At 40.7% G+C, this 16,161-nt stretch overlaps 1 protein-coding gene across 6 annotated transcripts in view; it reads right to left on the bottom strand.

Annotated features, from left to right (window-relative positions):
• Positions 1 to 731: 731 nt before the first annotated feature.
• tfec (transcription factor EC) overlaps positions 732 to 16,161 on the bottom strand; it is a 51,161-nt gene continuing 35,731 nt past the window's right edge. The window contains exons 1-9 of one of the 6 annotated variants that reach the window (XM_046379323.1): positions 11,918 to 12,785; positions 9,378 to 10,889; positions 8,566 to 8,820; positions 7,679 to 7,780; positions 5,459 to 5,579; positions 4,366 to 4,422; positions 4,153 to 4,228; positions 3,073 to 3,220; positions 732 to 2,042 (exon numbers count right to left, since the gene is read on the bottom strand). In XM_046379323.1, coding sequence (XP_046235279.1) covers positions 1,554 to 2,042; positions 3,073 to 3,220; positions 4,153 to 4,228; positions 4,366 to 4,422; positions 5,459 to 5,579; positions 7,679 to 7,780; positions 8,566 to 8,820; positions 9,378 to 9,437 — 1,308 coding nt within the window. In that variant the 5' untranslated portion in view covers positions 9,438 to 10,889; positions 11,918 to 12,785 and the 3' untranslated portion in view covers positions 732 to 1,553. Of the gene's footprint in view, positions 2,043 to 3,072; positions 3,221 to 4,152; positions 4,229 to 4,365; positions 4,423 to 5,458; positions 5,580 to 7,678; positions 7,781 to 8,565; positions 8,821 to 9,377; positions 10,890 to 11,917; positions 12,794 to 16,161 lie in introns of those variants that run through there. The other 5 variants (XM_046379325.1, XM_046379324.1, XM_046379326.1 and 2 more) reach the window with 5 other exon arrangements.

Below are 16,161 nucleotides of genomic sequence, written 5' to 3'. Positions count from 1 at the left end.
TTAATGCATGACTTGAAGATTAGAAAACTATGTATATATGATTTTTGAATGATACAGCAGCACAAAACAGTACATTTTTAAGATATGTGGCCATAACTAGGTCAAAGTTTTTGATGACTATCATAAACAAACTTTCTCAGCAAACTGTTCTTATGACGCAGTTTATGATCATATTCCTACAGTATGAAAATTACACATCTCATCATCCCGCTTACCTCAAAAGAAACTTTCTTCAGCTAACAGCTCTCATAGCAACTCTTTATCCCTCGCTGTTATTCATCCTCAAGGGCTCATCAGCTCACAGTAGACTCATCAGAATTATTACTCCTCCTCTACTTGTCTTTATTATCCAATTTCCCTCCTCTCTCCTCTTGTCTGCCACTCGTTGCCAATCAGCCACCTTGTGAGCCAGTCCTTCACCTTCCAGTATGAAACTTTTCAGGCTTTGTTCACACTTTGAGCCCTGTTGTTGTCTTTCAGCAAGAGCAGTTTGCGCTCAGTTTACCACCGGTCACACTGTCCACACCCTGATGTGTTGAGCTTAATAATAGCACTGAGTTACAAGTGAGGGAAAAAATGGGGGAAATTTCTGATTTGTATTTTTGCATTCAGAATTCTATAATTATTATTATGATTTAAGTTTATGATGATATATGTGACAAATGGGACTGTAGTTAAACTTCTATATTCTCTGTGTTTTCGCACACCCTGAGTAAATAATGAAGCCAAAATCAGGTATATCAAAAAAGGGGGTTTATTATATTTTTTCCCACCCCTACTAAGAATAAAAAAGTTAACATGTTAGGTAACATATACATATATATATATATATATATTATGAATACATGGATTAAAACATACATAAATACACAAACACTTATTTAACAAAAACACTTAAAAGGCACGGACAAGACCAACAACATGTTAGGCATCGCAGTGAATACATCAGTTAAATGTTCATATCTTTTTTGTAAGACAGAACTGGAAGTTCCAATAAGGCACATCACACAATCAAAATCCCGACTGTAGTATTTTCATTTTTTTTTTTTTAAAAAAAAAGGACAGTTTTGCATGTTACAGTGTACAGCTACCAAAGTGTTTAAAGGAAAAAAAAAAGGTCATTTACGTAATGTACTTGAAGGCTGCTGAGTGTCTCCCTTTTTCTTGTGAGTCTGTTTCTGCTCTGTATGGGAGGCAGAGAAATATATTGACATTGTAAAGTTGAAAAAAAAAGAGCAGGTGGAGGAGAAGGAGGTCCATCAGCTGTTCCTGGTCTCACTGAGCTTTGGAGAATGCAAGCTTTTGGGCCAGTTGTGCTGTTACACCCACCTGATCAACAAGAACTACACACTTTATATACAAATGTCACTTTGGGGGGCTGTGTCAGGTGTGTTAGCTGTCAATTAAATTACTTGCAACCCTGTGATCGGTCATTATTGTATACCTGGAGCCGCCAGTCAGTCTTTTAAGGGCTCTGTGCATGGCCTTTACCACTGAGGATTACAACCGAGTTGTCATGAGGACATTGGAGCGTTTAACTGAAGAGGGCACCCTTATAGGTCGTCACCCTCAGCAGAGCTGAAGCTGCTCCTGCGGCTGCTATCCTTGGACGCGGCACCAGGCGAGCCTGCCGAGAGTAGTGGGTCGGTACCAAAGGGCGACAGCGGATCATCCATCAAGATCTCATCCAGCCGATGCTCCTCCTTGAGCGTGGCGCTGAAGAAGTCTGTGAAGTGGGAGAGTGGATCAGAGAATGTGGTGCAGCCATCAGCGCCGGGGATGTGATCCTGTGGCCCGCTGGCGGCGGGGACGGATGGCACAGCAGCTAACACTATCCTCTGAAGGTATTCGCTGTTGGGGTCCTCCTGGTAGAGGGGCGGCTGCTGTGGTTGTTGGGCCTGGGGCGACGACTGCTGCTGCTGCTGCTGTTGTTGTTGTTGTTGTTGTTGTTGTTGTTTAAGGAGATGGGAGGATAGTTCAACTGTCCCCAAAGCTGCAGCCATGTTTGGGAGGCCGTGTGCTCTTGCCTGGATCTCAAGCTCCTGGAAAACAAATGAAGAGAAACCATGAGTTAAAGATCTATCTCTGTTGTTGTTATCTCTCTTGTTAGGAAAGTTACCTACATATCTATTGCATGTTAATCTAGATAAGACTTAAATAAATAGCCTCAAAAATGTGTGAATGTCGGAAAAGTAACATCCTAAAAGATGAGCAGATTTGACTACACAATGCGGTGTACCACTGAGACAATGACCACACCTTCTCCACATCCCCTCCACATACTGAGGTTGGGCTGGACTGAGTCACAACTGGGGAGTTTGGGCGATGACACACTCTTCTCCCACACACGCTCTTACCACACAGTATATGATCATCACTTATCAGTGTTATCAAAAAGCTCTGTTTGACCTTTGTAAACTTCTGTTATCATCACTGGTGGTCAGAGTTTCCTGGACAGTTCTGTCATCTTTGAAGATGATTACAGATTTTCTGTTCTTCCCATCAATGGAGGAAACTAAGATAAACCACAATCTGTGTGTGCGTCAAAGAGTGCAGGTGTATGTGCAGTCCACTGTGCATGTATATGCCATTAAGTAGATCTTCAGTTAGTACTCATCTATTTCAGACCTGCTATTTTTCGGCTGAGAGAGCTGTGGTCATTGTCTTCATTCATCAGGTAATTAGCATTGAGCTCTTAGATCAGAACAGAGATGGGGAGGAGTGAAAAGAGCTCGTGTAAACAGTCGGGGGAGGAGGGGGCTGTCAGGTCTAAGGTTTGGGAATTTAAAGCTTTGGAGGTGGAATTTAGTTTACGTTGTAGAATCGTCAAGCTTTAGAGGTGGAAATTAGCAGAGGTGTGAAGTACTTCGGGATGACTGAGTCAGGCAGGGTTGACAGAGTGAGCCCTCTGTCTTTACCAAACTCATCTTTGGCATAATAGAAATAGGTTTGTGATGTGAAAATGGACAGTAACATAACATAACAACAACATAGGACTTGTTTTACTAGAGCAGATACAGATTTAAGAGTTGAGGAACTCCTGATCAGCTTTATACTGTTATAGGTTATTACCTGGATCCTCAGCAGCAGTCTCCTGTTCGCTTGCTCCAGCTTCTTCTGACGGCTCTCCAGCTCCCGAGCATGCTGCTGCTCCTTCTGCAGCCACCTTATGTACTCAACCGAGGCCTTTAGGATAGTGCCTTTGTTCCAGCGCATGTCACTGCAGAAAAGAACGAATGTTAAAGATAACCTTTTACACAGAAGGCCCTGATGTCGGCAGAATACCCTCCACAATAAAATAAAAAAAAAGAAATGGGGATGAAAGTTTTAAGGTTTTTTCCCCCTTTTATGACATGAATAAGAAATGGTGATTTACATTGGGCAATTATTCATCCTTGGACATTACATGGGGACACTGAATGGGAATTTTAATAGAATAGTTAAGTAGCTATGTGGAAAGTCCATTCTCGTACCTCCTTGTTCGGTAAAATTAATCCTCGAGTAAAAATAGGTGAGGTAAAATGAGCTAAGTAGTGAGACGGGGGGAAATGGAGCACTGGACTCGAGGTGTTAGAGTGCAAGTCATTCTTTTGCAGATATTATTGCTTTTTTAAAAAAAAGAAAGGAGAGCTGCAGTAAAATTGTCCTTTTCCATACGAGTGAGACGTCGGTTTGATCAGCGCTAATAATCTCTTTTATCCTGTGTTAATGGTACGACGACAACCCTAACCTCCCCATTTAAATTTGAAGCAAAGTTCAATTGCAAAAGATGGCCGGTGGATTTCAATTCGGCTCCACACTCCATCTCTGTGTTCCAATTGTGCCTCCAACTTTGATTCAAATGGTTTGGCCTGCTTCTTTGCATTTGACCCTTTCCTCATCATTCATGCTTTGAGCTGAACTGCTGGGACCCAGCGAGAGGATGTACAGCTCTTAGAGCGTTAGACTGCAATGGAGGTTCAAGTGCACCCTTGAAATATGACTGAGATGTGAGTGCTCATTTGAATTCAATGAACAAGGTTTAGAGTGTGTTTGTGCTGAGAATTTAATATGCTTCTGAGCCAGACAAGGTCTTGGAGTTGTTTCAGTGACATAAAGTGATGTGAAGCCGGGGCATTGTTTCAATAAATACATTTAGATTTTGCAACTTACGGGTCATTCGACTTTGGTATGAGTGTCCCAAGCTCTTTAATCCTGTAATTGATGTTGTATCTTCTTCTTCTTTCAACTAAACAAGAACAAACGAAAAGGGCACAACATGATTAGGGCATTGTCAGCTGCCGTGCTCAAGGCTAGCCTTAACTCATTTCTCAGATGTTAAACTGAGGAAGGCGAGGGAATTTAAATGCAGCAGGAGACACTTACTCAAATTATGGTTGTCCTTTTTCTGCCTCTCTTTGGCTATCACCCTTGTGTCGTGTTCTGTCAGAAACAAATCACAGAGAGGAACAGATTGATTAGTAACGCACGCTAATTTGGGAACTGAAAGACAATGAAGACAAAACAACGCAAGAAGATCCAGTGAGGAGACACACAGTCAGTTGTTCTGAGGGAGTTCATTGCTGGGGTCAGCCAGAATATGGACTTTCCGTGCATCTTGTGTACAGACACATTTGGCCTCCTTACACACACACTGAAAGAGCCCAGTTTATACCCCTCTAGCATGTCTGAAGCTCATTGTGATAAAAAAGAAAAAATGGTGATCACTTTTAAACTACTTACTTCGTAATCAAGACAGTTTAGCAAATTCACTAATCTGTCTGAGAGAGAGACAAAAATGCCAGTGCATCCATATTTGTATTCACATTCTTCCAAATCACATAATTGGGGACCTGAGATTGGATTTCCCAATTTGTCTCTGTTGATTCAATCAAGACAATTTAAACCTTGTGTAACAGCCCATTGTCCTCTCCGCCCACACTCAAATGAAACAGATGGCAATTTACTTATTTGCCCGTTGAGAGTGAAGGGTTCTTCAGGCATACTTTCTATTTCCTAAATCAATTAGGCTTCTTTGCTTGATGCATGACATTAATAAGAAATGTCTTAAAGGACCCTTTGTCTTTTTTTTTTTTTTAGCACAGTGACAAAAAGTCTACACGTTTCTACGGCCTATTAACAGAACCGGTGACAAGCAGGACAGTGTTTGTCAAACGCTGCACATAAATCAGCTTACACGTTTGTCTGTTATTTGCGTGACATGTGTAATTGGACTAGATTTTTGCAGCAACAGACGCAGACAACCCATTGCCTTTTTTTTAGCTGTTGCCAACGTACTCTGTCATCTTTGAGGAAACTGTTTTTTATGAGAAATATGCTATATTTTTTGTCTTAATTCTGTAAAATGTTTAGTTTAACAACTATAATTTGCGTGATATTAACTTTTACGGCAATATGATCATGGAATAATTCATTAATTGGTTAGCTGTTTGATCAGAGCTATGGTATGAGTTCATACCTGTGTATTCCCTTTTAACAGTGAGCTTTGTGGGGTTAGATGTGGGACTCATTCCATCATTAGGGGCGTTCATACCTTGTTCACCCCCATAGACGTCCAACATGCTGCCACTGAGGGACACCTAGCAAGGAGAAAGGAGGTGGAGAGAGAGAAAGAGAAAGGATTAGTCTCAGGGGAAGCATGCGAAAACATTTGCATTTTACACACATATAAATACAGAGGCTTTCACACTGTAACAAAAGCCACAACACAAATAGTTGTTTTTAGCTGCTGTGTGGCTTTGTTTGGCACTGACAAAAATCACAAGAGGCGAGTGGAGTGATCAGAGCCTTGCAAAATGGTTGCCAGCCCCCAGCCTTCTTGCTTTGGCCTTCCCAGCAGGGAGTTGTGATGTCCACGTCTCCCTCAGCAGGACAGGGTAAAGCGGCACAGCACGGCTTTGTGGTCATGAATTGCTATTCAGATTGACACCACATCTTGTATCACAAAAAGTAAAAACAACTAAAGAAGAACTGCCAGCCTTAGACTTCAACTAAACCTGACCTCTAACCCAGGCTCGCAGCCCTCTGAGCTCTGCCTTGATCTGCTAATGTCACCATTTGCAAACCCCCTCCACTTGAAAGCGCTCCTAACACAGAGATGTGCTCTGTGTTGAAAATAGCATCCTATTAGATGACAAGCTCGCTAGGTCAACTGCTTGAACCGAGGCAAAAGTGTTTTCCTATGGGTCTCTTCTTGACTGGGAAAGCATGCATCAGATCTGCGATAAGTCGTCTTTTCACGGACTGGGGAGATGTCAAGATATAGCGTGCTGACACACATGTGTGTCTAATTCACATTTGCGCATTTATGGGAAAATGCTACTGAAGCCACCATGCATTCCAAGATGCATACAGCCAATTTTATCCATGACATGTGTGTCAAATCTAAGTACAAGACTGGTGAGAGCGATAAGGCTGCGTGTCAAGTCAAGAGACGGAAAGGAACGGAAAGCAAAAGAAAAAAAAAGAGAAGAAACAAAACAGAAGAAACTGCAGACATTTCAGATATCTGCAGCCGGTTTGGTTTGCATGTGCATTTTTTTCTCATTATCTCAACAAGATGGGAGAAGAGGAGGAGGAGGAGGAGGAGGGGACAAAAGTGCTTATCAAAATGAAAGATTGCTACAATTCCCTTACTACTCCTATTGTAATCACTTCAATCCCTCTCCCGTCTGTGTTCCTGGATGTGTTGACACGGCGAAACGACGTGATGCATCGTACTGTATGACTAATTAGGATGAATTGATCCATTTAAGCATGGTATCATTTCTGAACAAGCCCATGGGGAGTGTATGCATTAGTCCAATCCAATGGCTCAGTAACTCTCTCCAACAAAATCTCTAACTCCTCGCTCCTCTGTGGCGCTTCTGTCCTCATTTGAAACCTACTGGCTGTCCCATTCCTCCTCCTCCTTCCCCTCATGCCTTATCATTTTCTGGCCCCCACACCCCCCTCTCATTCCTCCACTGTCACAGTATGTGCAGTGTTTTGCTCCGTTATCTGTGTCTATGTTTCTTTGTTTGCCAGTCTGACTTCCTCTGTATTTAAGGAGTTAAGCCAGATTCCAAGTGCTCCCATCCCCACAAACTCTCTCTGTATTTGGTTCAGGTGTTGTCATTTTCTCTGAGCCAAATGGACCTCTTGTCCCAAGTTTTTTTTTTTTTTCTCAGAGTTTTTGAATTCCTTCTTGGCTAAGAATCTTACTGATAATGCACATCTGCAGTGCCATTTCTAGTTCTCCCAAAGAATTGACCTTACCAAGACATTTACTAAAAAGTTTGCTCTGTTGTCATAATGTCGTTAAGTGTATACCTCCATCCAAAAACTTCTCTCTTAACTGAATCTACATTGTTGATCTTCTTGAGTAATGTGAGAAATGTTGTTAAGCCCCAATGAACTTTGACTCATCTCTAGACTTAAGCTGACCTCAAACTAAAACAGGTCCCCCTTTTCCCAAGCTAGTCAAGCCAAGGGTGGAGAGACCCCACTCTCAAGTCCCCATTCAACTTAAAAATAAAGTCATTAGTTATGGAAGATGACTTGACATTAACCTCACCGCAGTAACGGGAGCAGGATATGTTGCAGAAATCAATACAACAGACCTTCAAACTGTTGACAGTCTGTCGCATTTTACATTACGTGTTAGTATGTAGCTGTAGTTAATGTGATTCATACTTACATTGTTTTGCATTATGATGTTAGGCTCCATGCAATCCAAGCCTCCATCATTGAAACCGGATTCAAGACTAATTAGGTCATCAATAACTTCATCCATTGGAAACTAAAAGAAAACAGTTCATTTCAGTGTACTCATGGACAGACCGATGATGTTTGTACCAGAATTTCAATACTGTCCAAGTGTGACCTTCTGAAGTCTCAACGTTCAAACCAAAATAGACATGAGAAAGGGGAGGGACTGTCCAGAGACTAATCCAATAACAGGCAATTTCTCCACCACCATGTCATTCATAAGTTAGTTAGCAGTGTTGGCGGAAGAAACGCGCATCTGTTATCAAACTAGTTTCCCCCTTTGAAAGGGTTCTCTCATCAGAGACTGCATGTCTGAAGTTATTGATGAGCACATCAGAGATCAACATCAGAGAGGGAGATCAATAATGGCATCACTTTGTTTAAATGATTAGCTGGATCTACTCTCTGAGATTCAAACCCAATTCATATAGAAATTTCACAGATTACTCATACTTGTGAATTATATTACACGTTAATCCAAACAGTCAGCCATGATTTATCTCTCCTAATGACAGAATTTAGAGGGACTAAGACAAAAGTCCTACAGTTGGCGTAAAAAATGAACACATAACAAAATACTTCTTTTGACAGGAATATGAAGTGTTGACAGGAAAATGTGTTAATAATGTTACGAAATCTACAAAAATTCTGACCCACAGTTCATTAGTATGTGACCCAGTCTGTGGTTCAATTTCTTTGATGTAATCTTTTCCTGTCACCAATAGACACATTTTGAGTACTCTCAATTTCAGTTCCATATATTCAGCGACATCACAGTTCACATTCATATGCTTTCTGTTTCAAAAGTCCACTCACCTCACTGTCGTGACTGGCCATAGTGAGCAGAGTAACAGGGCTGTTGGGGTTGCTGCCGTCGCTGACAGAGGCCATGTGTCCATTCCTCATGATCGGCACAGTGGCCAGCGGTTGGCCTGGGGTGTGAGGATGTGAAATGGCGTGACCCTGCCCGGCTGAAGAGGCCAGCTTGGAGCCCAGTGTTAGGTACTGCTTGACCTGCTGATTCTGGGTCTGGTGGAGGTGGAACTTGGAGTTCTCCAGGTGGCTGTGTACCTGCAGAAAAAAAACCAAAAACAAATCATAGACAAGTTCTGTTAGTTGACTGACTAGAGAATGTGTTTGTGAGGTTGGCGAGGGCAATTTTTTTCTCATAGCACAGAGACAATGCTGACAAGCAGCGTATGTACAAGCCATATCCACAGCAGCTGTCATATTTGCGAAAAGATAATCTGATTCAACACACAGAAATAGTTGCGAGTCAGAATTTCCTTCTTATTAGTCAGAGAGCAAACTTACAGACTTACAGCAGTACTGTATTTTGTAGACCTTAACACTCAGATTTAAGTGAGTCATGTTTGACACATGAAGCAAGTGTTTTATGAGAATTAGAACTCATTCTTAAGGCCTTTCCTAAAATACTGACATATTCTTAAAGTTAGTGGCTACTTTTAATTCCGATTAATCTACAATACCACATACATACAGCCAGTAGCCAAGATTGCCAAACCAGTAGCATACGCTTAAAATATATGTTAGAAAACATGATGACACTGTTTAACAAAACATTTTACCAGCTAATTCAGAAATTTTCAAAATTTCAAAATCCTTACATTTGAAGCTCTGGTTGCGTCCCGCATCATGTAGTAACTGCAGTCAGTTAAGTGTGGCATTCTCAGAAAAGCAGATAATCTTCAGATTGGTCTTATTTGGTGTAGCAGCAGGTCAACTTTAGGGATCCAGGTCTGCTGCTATCCTGTTCTGACTCCTCACTGAGTGTCTGTACTATCCAGTCCCTTGCCACTGTCTTATAAAGGGCCCTAAGTGAGCTAATTAGGCCCAAAGCTGGGGGTGAGCCTTTATGTTGCCTAGCATGATAATCACTTCAAACACTGGACTGTCAGATCACCCAGGGTTTGATCACTGCAAGATATCTGCCTTTCATTCGGACCGCCCTTTTCTGTCTCACTGACCAATCAGTGGTTAACTCCCAAAGTCCTCTGCTCCTTGCTCCAGAGCTTGTGGCAGCACAATTGACCCTTGTTCCCCGGTGGGGGGTTTTAAATAACTCCTCTAATGCCATTTTTAACCAAGTCTTTTTCATTCATTCACTTTATTCAGTGTGGACAATTTAGTATTTTCAGTTGCCCAAACAATCACAGCAATAAAGTGATTTTGACGTCTTTATTAGTGTAGATTGAGGGCTTTTTTGAAGTGAACATCTCATTTAAAAACATATAATCCTTGTCTGGTATTCACAAAGAAGCTCACTTTTGTAACTCACTTCATTAGTTCAGCTGCAGAGAATTTCTGTGGGTACTTAAAGATACATCGTTAGCAGTGTTATCATATTAATTTTGTCAGTTGTTGATGGTCTTCTTTTACCCTGATTTCTGTGCAACTTCTTCTTAAAGTAGTCTATTCACTGGTCAAAATAGTGTACCCTGTGGACCAGTGTGGTACTTAAGCAGGTTTAGTAGACTATGCAATGTGACCTAATATGTGTAAATCATTGATAAAGACTAACGTCATATTAAAGAATTCATTTTCTGCATCTGTATTAAGTGTCATTTATCAGATGAAATGACAGAATAATGAAATGCATAAAAAAGCGAGATTATGTAGGAAGAATTGTCATTTATTATCTTAAAAAGTGACACAGAAAGTGGTAACTTTCTGGTAAAAAGTATGTTTTCCGACTCTTCAGACTGCTAAATCTCAGGCACTTTTAGCTAAGGCAACACTAGTAGTTAATACTAAAAGTCAGCATTAAATTCTTCTCGTCAGCTAGACAGGCTGCCCTTATTCACCTCACTAAGAACAGGCTCATCACAATACTCAACTTGTCAGTAGTGACTGAGAGCTCCTATCTGACTTCTCCAGGCCAAACAAGATGCCAGTTGTTAGCCAATCAACATTTTTTTCCACTACGGATAGCAGGAGAGATGCCAGGACTGCTTCACACCGCATCTGCTTTGTGTGACAACAGTTTGTCCTGGTTTCACTTCAGCTTTCTCACTACTGTAAATGCCGGAGACACGCTTGTTATCCACTTAAGGGAATCCGATTAGATTTGAGAGGTAATGGTGCTTCAGTCGCCGACGCCAGCCTTGACAATGGCAGGCCTGTGCATGTGTGAAGAGGATATGCTGTAAATTATGAATGCCCACCATACATATGGAGCAGGAATGAGATAAGAATCTAATCAATCGAGGCTCAAATTTGGGATTGCAGTGACTACTTGACTGTTTGAGACAGCTAAGTTTTTCTCTTTCTTAATATGGCTACCGACACCTGCTGCAACAATTCAGGCAGTATTTGTGGTTACTGGTAGAGAAGAGGTCATAGGTTCACTTTCCATTTACACATATTTGCACAACTATTCTTGACATTCAGTCCAGTAGCAGATCATGTAAGACTAAAACTACTGATATCAGTCAATGCAATGCATTTTTGTCTTTCAAGACAATCAAGATAGCTTTGCTTATGACCACTATCTGATACAATGAAATTATCAATATTATTATTATTGTTACATATTCATTTAATTTTTTTCAGCACAATTTGCTTCAGAAAGTCTGAATAATAATATATTGTCCATTCTGCATTATTGCGTGCAGTTAATACGTCATTAGAAGATCAGCTGCATCTCTGTAACTTCATTATCTTATCCAGTGACATATAAATTACTAAAGACGTCAGAACCATCCAACATTGCTCACACATGGCCTATTTTGCTCTTTCTCTCTCAGTCAAGCTTCTCCTTAGTCTTTCACTAACATAATTTGAGTACTGACAGTGAGCTTAGTGAATGCAACAGGTCAGTCAAGTCCAATATTGCACATGTTTTTCCAGTAGACATATGTATCTGATCACCATCATAAAGCATGTTACAGCAGTGCTCTAATAACAGCTGTCTTTCCCTCAGATGAAAATAACATCCATATCTGCATTATAATGCAGATATTCCCAGTTATCTTCATAATTAAAATTATAAATTCTCTGCTAAAACAAAAACACAATTTTTGATTACAGACACATTCACCTAATGCTAGATCTTCTAAGAATTAAACTTTCTTAGAGATAAATCTTTCAACTTATGATATCTTTAGCTTCTATTCCTAAGACATATTGAGCAGTGTGTGCGATTTACCTCTGAGTAAAAAGGTGTATTTCTCTAGTCCCACTGAAATGCTGCACTCGCAATGCCATTGTAACAGACAAACTCACAGGTGTTTCTCCTAAATGAAAAACTCTTGCCTAACTCAGTTTCAGTCTTGCCAAAGTTCTCCTTTCACTTCAGAAAAATCCAGCAACTTATGAAACACTGGGTGATGGTGACATTAACTAGCTGTACAAATTAGGGACAAAACCCAGCATGAGGGTTGGATTCATTTCTGCAAAATGCTGCATTTTACAGCTTATTGACACAGTTAGGGAATGCAGGGTGGTAATGCTCAGTTATCTTTTTTTTCCCATCTTGAATCTACAGAGATAAGATGAAAGTGGAACAAAAAGCCTTCTCAAACACGCTTACTGTATTTTTGCTGAGCCTGCTAACCAGTAAATAGCTTTAACCACACACCCTAGATTGTGAAATATGAGGGAAGATAAGACTGAGATAGCTAACTGATCCCAAAGTTTGCATTCCACAGTGGCTACTCAGTTTTTCTGGTTGTAGATGCATGAGTTTTAATAAAGCATAGACAGTTTCTCTTGCATGCACTTACAAACAAACACACATGCGTTTCTAAAGCTGATGTTCCCGATATATATTCCCGATTTCCCTGGCCTGCAGTTAAGTCGCTCCCCCTACCTGTAGAAGCTGGATCTCTGTCAAGGTGATCACTTTGACCACACAACAACGACTCATGGCTCCCAGAGTGGCAGCGTCTCCCACCACAGGAGCTGCAAATTCTTACAGAAGAACACAAACTGTCACGGCTACAGCTGTGCCTCACTGAGATGGGGGGAGAAGAATAAGAGGAAGAAGAAGAAGAGGGGTTGCAGCCTTTTTCCTGAGCTTTTGCAGAAATATCAGAAGGCAAGACATGACACATCAGCCTATTTGGAAGCCACACGAGCTGTTTCCTGTGTGTGTGTGTGTGTGTGTGTGTGTGTGTGTGTGTGTGTGTGTGTGTGTGTGTGTGTGTGTGTGTGTTTGGTCAGGGAAAGGCCTGACAGAGGCAGAAATACAGATGACAGTTGGGGGGGGCTGGGAGTGTGTGTGTGTGTGTGTGTGTGTGTGTGTAGGGGTGTAATAAGTTGACAGAATGTGAGTTCCTGCTTGTGGATCACCACACTTTCCTTCCTGTAGAACATCCAGTCCAGCTCAGCACATTCTCCCAGGTTATCTTCATGACACCCACTTCCCTTGGAAGGCCCAACCATCAAACGACAGTCACAGATTCAACTCGGGGCAAATGTGCAAAAATGCAATCTGCGTATGTGTGCAAATATGCTAAAGCACACAGATGTACACTCACACAAAGTTGTTATCATGTCCCAGTCACTGTCAGGCCACAACAGACCTTCCCAGAATGGCTCTCAGAGAATTCCTCAACACAGCAAAACTGAACGAGGTCATTGTAAATCCTCTCCTGTAGTCCCAGATAACAAAAACAATCAACTAAATCAGAAGCCAAGAACTTTAGGACAGTACAGGACACTGAAGTCAAACTTTAAATTTAAAATATAAACGTTCTAATTCTAGGTTGGAAAAACAGATAGTTGAGATATTTCTGCTAAAGTAAATGCTGTAATAACTTTTGCTTTTGTTTCACTTGCATCATGTTCACCTATTAAAGTGTCAGCATTATCATTTATGGCGCTGACTGAAATCCCACAGTGACTTCAATGGGTGGTCCTGTGTCCTGAGTAATTGACAACTACAGTTTTATGCTCAACCGATTTAGTGATTACTGCAAACATTAACTGAGGGCTTTAAACATTTTGATATTCTTACTAACAAACACATCACAACATGAATTTAGTACACTGAATGTAATAAGGCAAATCCAATCACAGTGGTTCATAAATCAGGCCAGTATAGATAATGTTTAAAAGATAAAGGATCGTTTCAACACTGCAATGCACAGAGGTCTCTTCTCAGCTGTCAAATTGCAATTTGTCCTACACGTGTCCATGGTGGATGATTTTATTAAATATATGATGCCAGTTTTGATATTATCTTTACAAAAGATGTTCTCATCTCATTTAATACCCTGTGCAGTCAGCTGGACTGAACTTTATGCTGCTGTTAATACTCGATATTTCAAAGTACACAAGGCGACTCTTATGCGTACTTTGTTTTCTGCCTGTGTCCACACATGACTGCGTTTTGTGTTCTTACGACTGAACCTTTACCCACGTGTATATTTTCTTTATTTGATGTCTCCTGTATGGGCACTCTGTCAGATCTAGAAAAAAATCCTTGCTGGCCATTTTTGACTCAGCTTGGGGAAGGCCACAAGTGCTCACCTTTGTTAGTCCCCCTGCATGGCATGTTTTAAACATCAGGGACTTCCTGTAAGAGTTGGCCTGCTTCTGAGACAACACATCAAAGTGCAGCTCCCACATCTGAGGACTGTTTTATCCTGCTAGAAAAGGAATGCATAATGGACACGGCACCAGTGCACTTTTAATGATTCTCATATGAATTAAATATTACAGCCATTTTAACTGGATTACATGTGAAACTATGTGTGTGCGTATGTGCTTGTTACCTTGATGAAATATTGAATTAGTGAAAATAGTCTGCCGCGGCTGTGGTGTAAAAAATAGTCAAGTAAAGACAGAATGGACCTTAGGTAACCGATGAATCCTAACTGTAAGCATTTATTTACGTTTAACATTTTTCCAAAAAAACAAAAAACAAAAAACAACACACTGGGCATATTATTAAAGCCAAAAGGAGTTTCAAAGAGTATTTCCTACATCCACATAAACATTTGCCAGGCATTTCTTTGTTATTGTTGTTTTGTAATGCTAGAACACCAAATACAAAAAAATATATATTATCTTTAAGCTGTGACTCTGAGAAAAGAGAAAAGTGGTCTGCCTGTGCCATGATGTTAAAAATCTCAACTACTTTGTAAACAAGCAGCTGTTTCGTTGATTATCTCATTCCGTGGCTACAAATTTGATAAGAGGATAAACCTGTCAGAACAGTGTGTTAGTTATTAGAAAACAAGCACATTTGTTCGTAAGTAGTAGTTTGAGTGATTGTGTCAATGTTTTTGTTCTGCTTTGTTAGACTGTCCGTCAGCATGAAACTTGTTGGAAGGCTGTGGGATGGGCAAAGGAAGAACCCATTATATTTTGGAGCAGATCTGAATCATAGGGCTGATACACAAGTTATTTTTTGCTTTCACATGAGTTGTGAATGAGTTGGATTGGGTTGAGCTCACCTCGCCGCCTGGAGAGAGCAGTGTCAGAGTGAGCTAGACCGTTCGGGACAACAAATCATTGAAATAAAAAGTTATTTGCTGATTATTTCATACTTCATAACAGATACCACGACACAGACAGAACAGAGGAGAGAGACAGAGATAGCAATGTAACTTGGTCATGTCGTTTTTAGCCTGTAGTCTGATCTCACACCCTGCGTGCTGCTACTGGCTGGGGGCTACAAGCCTTGGCTGACACCCAAAAACCTCCAGAAGATAGCAAAATAATGATAGGAAGAAAATGCATGCACACCTAGGGTCTCTGCACTTTCAGACTGCATATTACAGAAGACTGGACTATTGGCCCTGGCGGTGCTCTCCAAGGGCCTTTCTTGTTTTAGAAATGTAGTGATGATGTACCTTAAATAACATACTAAGGTATGCTGATGAAGCATTTTAGTTTTATTTCTGATTCATATACATTACAACTTTTTCAGTCAACTGAAAAGACTTCACAAAGCTGAAAGAGAGAGGAAGGGGAAAGATGAAGAGGAGAATGCAGTGCAGCCTGTAGAGGAGATGTAATTAGTGGAAATGGAATAATATAATTTTTGCTGCTAAATCAGTTAGAACACATTTTTCTCTGAGCAGTGAAAAAGAGCTTGTTCACAGAACACCTGACAGATTGCAGACCCTATACACACATGCCTGTATGTACACACAGTCCTTCACAGACACTCATAAATTTTAGCTTCTCATATACATTCTTGTGTGACCTGCTGTCAGATTAGCTTGTGGAACTGTATACAGTATGCCACAACAAAGGGTGTTCATGTGTTGTCAGCGTTGTCACTAATGGTTTACTATATTCTTTAACCCTCTGGTGAAGGCTACCACACTCACAATAGTTTCAGTATCTAAGACTACTAAGAGTACGCTAACATTCTTTATCGTGCTCTTCCTGATATATGGCTTACTTATATCTTTGATTGAGCTTACAGATATGATC

The sequence above is a fragment of the Scatophagus argus genome, chromosome 22 (assembly GCF_020382885.2).
Source record: "Scatophagus argus isolate fScaArg1 chromosome 22, fScaArg1.pri, whole genome shotgun sequence".
NCBI classification, from domain to species: Eukaryota; Metazoa; Chordata; class Actinopteri; family Scatophagidae; genus Scatophagus; species Scatophagus argus.
The sequence above is the reverse complement of the archived record's forward strand: the minus strand, read 5'-3'. Positions and strand labels throughout refer to the sequence as shown.